This window comes from Rattus norvegicus, chromosome 1 (genome assembly GCF_036323735.1).
Source record: "Rattus norvegicus strain BN/NHsdMcwi chromosome 1, GRCr8, whole genome shotgun sequence".
In the NCBI taxonomy this organism is placed as follows: Eukaryota; Metazoa; Chordata; class Mammalia; order Rodentia; family Muridae; genus Rattus; species Rattus norvegicus.
In genome coordinates this window covers 73,599,566-73,608,395 of record NC_086019.1, presented here as the reverse complement: position 1 = coordinate 73,608,395, position 8,830 = coordinate 73,599,566, and the positions used below count along the sequence as shown (strand labels likewise).

The following is an 8,830-nucleotide window of genomic DNA, read 5'->3' as shown; positions in this document are numbered from 1 at the left end:
TGGTGACTGTATATATATGGAATGCATCCCCAGATGGGACAGGTTCTGAATGGCCATTCCTTCAAACTCTGCTCCAAACTTTGTCTCTATATCTCCTCCTATGAATATTTTTGTTCCCCGTTTTAAGAAGGACTGAAGCATCCACACTTTGGTCATCCTTCTTGAGCTTCATGTGGTCTGTGGATTATATCTTGATTAATTTGAGCCTTTGAGCTAATATCCACCTATCACTGAATGTATACCATGTGTGTTTTTTTGTGATTGGGTTACTTCATTCAGAATGGTATTTTCTAGTCCATCCATTTGCCTATGAATTTCATGAAGTCATTGTTTTTGGTAGCTGAGTAGAACTCCATTGTTATAGATGTACCACATTTTCTGTACCCATTCCTCTGTTAAAGGACATCTTTTTTTCCAGCTTCTGTCTATTATATAATAAGGCTGTTATGAACACAGTGGAGCGTGTGTCCTTGTTATCTGTTGGAGCATCATTTGGGTATATGCCCAGGAGTGGTATAGTTGCATCCTCAGGTAGTATAGTGTCTGCTTTTCTGAGGAACCTCCAGACTGATTTCCAGTGTGGTGTTACCAGCATACAATCCCACCAACAATGGAGGAGTGTTCCTCTATCTCTACATCCTCTCCAGCATCTGTTGTTACCTGAGTTTTTGATCTTAGACATTCTGACTGGTGTGAGGTGGGATCTCAGGAGTGTTTCATTTGAATTTCCATGATGATTAAGGATGTTGAACATGGTTCTTTCATTCCAGGGCTTGGATATGAGGTGACCAAAATGTAGGAGAAGGTATAGAGAAAGAAGATTCCAAGAGGTAGGTGAGTCATAAAGGTATTGCCATGAGGGCTGGCCAATTGAAATTTAGATCAGCCCACACAGACCATGGGTAATCATATTTCGGGGTTAATGGTGTGTAAATAGATCCCTATGCCAGAGAGATTATATATTTGCCCTGTTGCACTACTGCGTATGGCTTATTAGAAATATAAAAGGTGTGTGCCTTTTATCCAGAAACCAAGTGATCAAAGGTTTGGGACAAACCCCCAATTGAAATGAAACATTTGTTCAGTAAGAGTCTGATCCTTGCAACTTCAGTGTGATGGTTTTTATTTTATCCCTTTGTATTCTGTTAGGTTTTGATGTTATTTTGTTTTGTAATGACAGAAAAGGACTTCATTTCATGGGAGGGGACAAAATGGGTGGAGAAGAGTTAGAGAAAGCTGTAGTCAAAATATATTTATAAAAATATAATTATTTTCAATAAAATGTTAAGTAAAATATTTCTGGAATATAGCATAATAATCAAGCGAATTCTGTCACTCAGTCCATTTATGCAATACATCACATTTACTGGTGGCTATATATGGAATAATTTCTGCATGGAAATATTGTTTTGGTGTTTTATTTAAAACTAAAACCACTTCATTGTAATGAGCACATAAATAAAAGAATTAAAAAATCTACAATGAAATAACTAATAAAGGAATACTTGCTCAGGCCAATTTTCTGTACATTTCAATGAACTGCAGATGTTAGAATAGTCATGATATAGCCATAGAGCTTTACTTAGGGTTCTATGCTCTCTTTAGCAATTATAGTTTTATACTCATATGCATCAGAAAGGAAAATATATTGATAACATTGAAAATTAAAACATTATTTTATATCATATGTTTTAAATTCTGGATACTTTCACCTGCCCATCATCTATATTACCTTTCTAGGTATGCTTTAGAAATGTTATAACTGAAGTTGCACTTCTTATACCTAGACATTATAGGATAAGATCTGCATAAAGGAAAACACGTGGTCATTTTTCTTTCTGATTTAGGTGATGTGGCTAAATTTTATCCATTATCAATCAATTTTCATAAATATTTTGTGATTTCATCTTTCACAGTGTAGAATTATAGTACATTTTTGTGTGAAAAATTGAATATTTGATTCACATGTTTATGGTTATATGGCAGAGATATGCTTCATTGATAAATAAACAGACCAGCAATCATCACTAATAGGCAAATATTTCTATGTTATAATATGAATTTTTCTCAGTCTAGGTCCAGGAATAGAAGAGCTGGTCAAACAGTTGAGTTTTCACATCTCGGGAGACCACAAAAGTGGTTTCCATAATGTCTATATTAATTTATTCAAAGCTCTTTTGATGAAGATAGCATTACTGTGATGCCAAACCAGATAAACACAGAATTACAAGGGAAATTTATAATCAAATATCTCTAATGATGAAAAATATCTCAATAATATTTTATTTAAAAAAGCTCAAATAATATCAAAAAATATCATTCATCTTGAAATGATTTTTGTATGAGATAAAAAATGTAATCTTATTTTTTGGTACATGCTACAGCAACTAAGATAGGATCAGGGCTACCCAAAGAAGAAGTATTTGATCATCTACGGTTTCAGTTTTCTTTTTTTTGTTTTTTTCTTTTTCTTTTTCTTCGATGTAGGATCTTCAGGCTGTCTGTGAAATTCTAAGCAGCTAAGCTGCCTGACAAGATGAAACCAACAAGAAAGTCAGTTTTATGGGCAGATTTCCCCGCCTGTATTATTTATGCAGCAGATATAAAAGGAAGACTTTCAGGAGTACAATCATAATATGATGAGTTCATGTGGGCTACTGATTCAACCAATTGACAAACTCCATTCTAAATTTGGATAACTTTAACAAAGAGATAGTCCTATGTTTTAATTATTTGAGTGACTTTTTGGTGAAGAGTGTGAGATCACAATTGGAAATCAAGTAAAATATATCACTCAAATACTTAAATATGATTAGGAGATTTTATTCCATATCCAGATCAAACTGAATCTGGGCATAAAAGAGTAATGACTCATAAGAACAAAGTGTCCAAAGGATGGAAAACACAGAGAAGTGAAGCGAGTGACATTCACCAGCCACCAACTGTGATTATATAGAAGAGCAATGCAGCCTTGTAAGACAGAGGATAGAGTATAAAATGCCAGGAAGGTACACACCAGGACTAGGATCTTCTTAGTGGCTTGATTTTCTGGTGAGTTTTTGCTGGAAACAGGACAGCTGTGTATGTGTTGAGTCCTCTGCTTGTGTCTGTACAGAATGACAATCATGGAGACACTGGACCAGGCAATGAGCACAGAAAAGAAGATTTCAGGGCACACCACTAATGCTGTATAGAGTACGGCATTGATATCATCACCCCCTCCAGTAGAACAGTACTTATAATCTCGGTTTCTTGTAGTTTTTTTGCTATTGCTTTTGACAAGTATGTAGACAAAGAAAATGAAATTTATACTTTTGGACATGACCCAGAGAGAAGAAATGGAGCAGCCAATATACTTTGCAGCTTTCAACTTTTGATTTTCACAACAGGATTCTCTGTTACTGATGCTGATGGCTTGGAAGACACTCAAGAGACAGGTTGTGCTAATGGACACACTACGGCCCACCCTTTGAATGTACAAAATTAATCTGCATCCAAAATCATTTAAAAAGTTCTTCAACCCAAAAGCTGCCAGTGTTTGGGGCATTCCTTTAGAGAGAACTATCAAAACATTGGATGCCATTAGGTGCATGAGAATCAAATCTGTGGGCTTTAATGCATGTTCTGTACAGTAGAATAGATAGTGGATAAGAAGAAAGAAATTCCCCAGAATTCCTATTGTAGTTTGTGATAAGAAAATTATTTTGACTGCCAGATTCCAGAAGTCCATTTTTTAATTGTTCCTGATTCTCTTTAGATTATGGCCACACCCATTTTCTGATCAAAATGATTGAAAGGTATCAATAATCTGAAGAACTACTGAGAGGCTAAATCAGATGGGTCCCTAAAGCTCAGGAATACAATGTCAGTATAACTCTAATCTATGTACTCTATGTACTGTAACAATAATTTCTGGAACTTTTTGACAATAGTAATTATAACTTACAATACATACTTACAACACAATACTGTAAGATGGCTGAAGGTTTCAAAACAGACCTGTGAATTGGAAATATGCTTTCATAATCATAGTATATGCAGCATTTAAGATTACTTGGGCTGTGAGAAGCAATGAAGAGAGAGAACTAGTGCTAATAAGCATGATCCAAGATAACTCAAGACTGTAACTAAATACTGGTACTTTGTGTCATAGTATAAAAGAAGACAATCTTAGTGACTACTACCAACCTCAAGCACATCAATTCTTAAAGCACATTTCATATAATATTAAGTGGCAGATAATGAAAAATTAATAATACCATTATATCTATCTATCATCTATCTATGTATCTATGTATCTATGTATCTATCTATCTAGAGTCATAGATAGGAACATTTTTATCAAGAGTATGAAACGCTTAAATGATGGGTCATGACAACATATACATTATTAAGTTGGGAGATAGCTCTTATGCAATGTTACAGAACACAGACATACATGCATGTGCTGTTACAGACCTGGGGACATTCTGTGTCATGCAATCTCACAGAATTTAGACCATGGGATTTCCCTAAAACTATTATCTCTCTGTTGCATACATTCCCCTCATTGATTGCCTTGTCTGCCATCAGTGGAAGAGGATGCAACTAGCCCTGCAGAGCCTTGATGTGCCATGGTTGTGTCGGGGGGATTCCCAGTTAGTGTCCTCCCTATCAGTGGTGAAGGGGAAGGAAGGATGGGCAGTGACCAGGATGAAAAATAAATAATAAATAAATAAAATAAAATACACAAGTGGGAGAAACTGCATGTGTAATCATCATGTTCTACTCAAAAGATTACAGTGAAAATGCTGGGAAAGAAGACAGTGAGTTAGTCAGCCCATCCATGCAGTGCAATGGGAAAAAATCTCATAACATCACATTTTATTTCTGCAAGTCAAGTTGTCATCAAATTCCTTGTAGGTCAAGAGCGATCTTATTGCAATGTCTGACAATACCAACTGTGACAGCAGGAGGTTCAATCAAGAAGCCCCAGTGGGGGAAATACTGCATTACACAATAATGAGCTATGCAGGGACAGTGAACTGGACAGTGAAGAACAGGGAGAGTATTGATAGTGAAGTCAGGAACATGTAAAAGTTAAAAGAAAGTAGAGAAATGAGCTGAGACCTTAAGAACTATCAGATATTTATAGGTTGCTTCCCCGTACACTGACACTTCAGAACATCCTAGGGAATGGCTAAGGCAGTGAATAAAAAGTCCTGTCTCAAGTAAAGTAAGAGAGCTTAAGAAAGATCATTATTGTTTCCCAGGTTACACATTTTAAAATGTGTGATTATATGGGAGTGAGTCTGTTTTGATCCCACATAAATAAAATGGGGTCCATAAATGGGATCAAATACCCCTATGAGATAGTCTTGTACAGGTAAGAAAGCATGTAAGATAAGAGAGTAGAACCAGAAATGTTCACAGAACACATAAGCATGAGTTTGCACAATGAGAAGTGAGAATGAAGAATTGGTTCAATCAAAACAGTAAATAGTAAAAAGCATAAAAGAAAACCTGCTACATTGAAAGTAATTAAAAATAGAAACAAAAAAGTGAAAGAAATTTAAAATGAACAAAAACTCTACAAAGAATAGTTTAACATACTATATTTTGATATACATCTGGAAACCTAAGAACATCCTGGCCTGGCAATGGCTGTACATGTCAATAAAAACACAGTGAAAGAATGTCTATATGTGCTTACATGAAGCAAATACAAACCTATGTGACAATAACCATGACCCTTAGAATAACAACCAAAATAAATTTCTTTGTATTATAGAATAGTGTTTATACTCTAGTAATATTCTTAGGAGTTTCAACTTGCATATCATATTGATATGGTTTAATCAAAACATACACAGGATAGCCATAATTCTACAAACCCATATACACTTGAAAATATTGAAGTAGATTATACAAAACTGAAAAGAAGGAAAGAAAATGTATAAGTCATAAAAATTATTCAATTTGGTTTAAGTTTGTTGAAGGAACAGCATCTGGGGTCTGCACATAAAACTAATTTCAACTGGAGACTAATATGTCAATAAACATGATCTAATATTTATTAACAATGAAACTCATGTTTCAATTTACTAACATATTCATCAGAACAGCATCTCAAATCTGTGTGCTTTATCTGATGATAATTTATGTGTGATTTATGACATAGACTACATCGCACATTGTCCAAAACAGGACAAATGAAAACCCAACATCCTTGGAAACTTTTTAAGTTCTATTTACCTGGGCCTTTTGGCTTGATAAGAGGTCAAGAGTATTTTTAGGAAATTGATGGCAGTGCACCACACTACCAGGTCTGAGAAGATGGAAAAAGGTACATGAATTGACAGGTCTCTGTATTACAGGAGTTGCTACAGATTTTGAGATTTGTATGATTGCACCTTATATCTTTATCACGTATTTGAGGATTTAGTATTTGGATATCCTCCTGAATTTAGTGTAGTGAAGTAAGGCACAATATTAAATAAAGAAAACAGAGACCAATGTCCACCACAGTATGAGAAAACTCCTAACCTTAGATCTGTGCGATCACTTGGTCCAACCTGGATATTTGTCTTGTGGCCATAGAATTCTGCACACAAGAGTATGGTATGGTGACACTGGTCACATCCACTGAAATTCAATATTCTCACTCATAAATATTCACTTTTTAAAATATTAAAAACAGTTAAGTGTTAAATATTTTTTTAGTTAAGTGTACAAATAGCACTGAAATTGTATGTTGCTATTCACTCTGGTAGATACTTTCTTTGATGTTTATGATTGTAGGATCTGGACAGTAGCATTACATATACAGCCAAAAAATGAACTTAGAAACACAAAAAGTAAGTGAGACTTAACACAAAAAGTGCTTAGAGGGCTGGGGATTTAGCTCAGTGGTAGAGCGCTTACCTAGGAAGCGCAAGGCCCTGGGTTCGGTCCCCAGCTCCGAAAAAAAAGAACCCCCCCAAAAAAGTGCTTAGAGACAAAGTGGATACTTGCAGGTGGTGAACATGGCTACTGTGGCACAAACATTGTCACCTTAGTCTTTCCTCACAAAGCCATGAGATATGTTCCTAGCATACTCCAGATCTCCATACATTTTCTGTTCATCACTTGGCATTTTGTTCGCTTTGTATTTTATTTTATACATTTTTCTGCAAAAAGTTTTAATTTGGGGGCAATGGAGAGAAGTTAAGGGCCACTTGCTTTTGCAGAGGATCTGGGTTTGTTTTCCATAACCAACATGGTGGATCATACTGCTTGTAACTCCAATATCATTGGTTCTGAAATAGTCTACTGGCCTCTGCAGTGCTGCATTCTCATAACACACACACACACACACACACACACACACACACACACACAAACACACCAGACATGAAAGGAAAAACATACATTTATATAAAATGAAAAATAGATATATTAATGATTTTAAAACTAACTTTTCACTCTGAAATAATAGTTTATTCTTTAGGATGATATGAAATCTTAATGGTTTGAGCTTTTAATAAATTGTAATAGTTCCAGTGTGGTCTGATCTGATGGAATGTTGTCTCATTCATAAATTGCATTTCAGAAGCACAAGATGGACTTGATGTTTAATAAGATATTAGAAATATCGATTATTGCCACTGAAGTTGAAAAGGAAGAAATGCAGATGAATTGCTAGTAATATTACCCTGTACAAAAATGCAACATGAAACACTAACATACTTTCAAGAAGTAACTAGAAATGAAAGTTATTGAAGAATTTCCTTTAAAATTCAGCATGTATTTGCTTTCTTAAATGTATTTCTCTCGTGATAGGGTCTTGCTATATAGCATTAGCTTTCCTGGAACTCACTATGTAGACCCAAATGTTCAGATTAAAGGTTTTAAACAAACACCTATATTTTTGCCCTTTTCCATATTGATGGTTTTACTATAATAAATTTATGATTCATTCAAATAGAGGACATGAATGCAAGATAAGATAGTACAACCTGATGAATGCAAAACCTTAAACGTTGTGATTGAGACATCTTGTGTTCTATGTACAGTGCTTATTGTATGATTGAACCAGGGACAATAAGTCATATGCATTTAGTCCTGGCCATTATTTCTCAAAACTCATACTTCATCTTCCTTTCCACATTACCTTCCCACATTCAAGAGGCAGAAACTTCACAGCAGACATAGTACCAATGACCCCTTGATACAGACACTTTACTGATTATAGTGAAGTGTCACATATGAATTCTTTTCACTCCACAAACATAATCACACCCTGCACTTCCCAGGAGTGCTTCTTATATGTTCTTATATGGACTTATATGTTCATTCTAACACATCTTATGGAATGAAACCATGATAAATTAAATGATAATATAATAATTCAAATTAGTTTACAGATCATGCATAGTAAAGTGAGCTTTCACATTGGCTTATTACCATAATCACTCAGAACATTCAGAGATAGGTGGTATTGTCCTGATGTTACCTATAGTCAAACTTATTGGAGGACTTATATTACAGTAATAATTGACATGGACTGGAACATTTTTAACCTTTTCAGTCATTTCTTATGTATGGAATTACTCTTGTGTCTTATCTATTTATTTCACGTATCTGTTTCTACAGCAGTTTCCTATTAGCAGACCTGGCACTTACCCACGCCTCTCTTCTTCACAGTCTCTGCAGGCTGAAAAACAAAATTCTTACCTGCTTTCTTGCATATATAGGATGGTGATTTCATTAAGCATTTCTAGATTTATTAATAAGCAGTTCCATAAGACAGGCAGCTTAAGGTTGAAGTAGAAGTCTGTGACTCTCTGATCTCACCTCCCTCCACAACAGC

The 8,830-nt window shown here is 35.1% G+C and overlaps 1 protein-coding gene across 1 annotated transcript; it reads right to left on the bottom strand.

The window, feature by feature from the left end:
* Window positions 1–2,812: 2,812 nt before the first annotated feature.
* Vom1r27 (vomeronasal 1 receptor 27) lies at window positions 2,813–3,730 on the bottom strand. The gene has a single exon (NM_001008952.1). It carries the CDS (start codon window positions 3,728–3,730, stop codon window positions 2,813–2,815), a length of 918 nt encoding a protein of 305 aa, NP_001008952.1.
* Window positions 3,731–8,830: the final 5,100 nt, after the last annotated feature.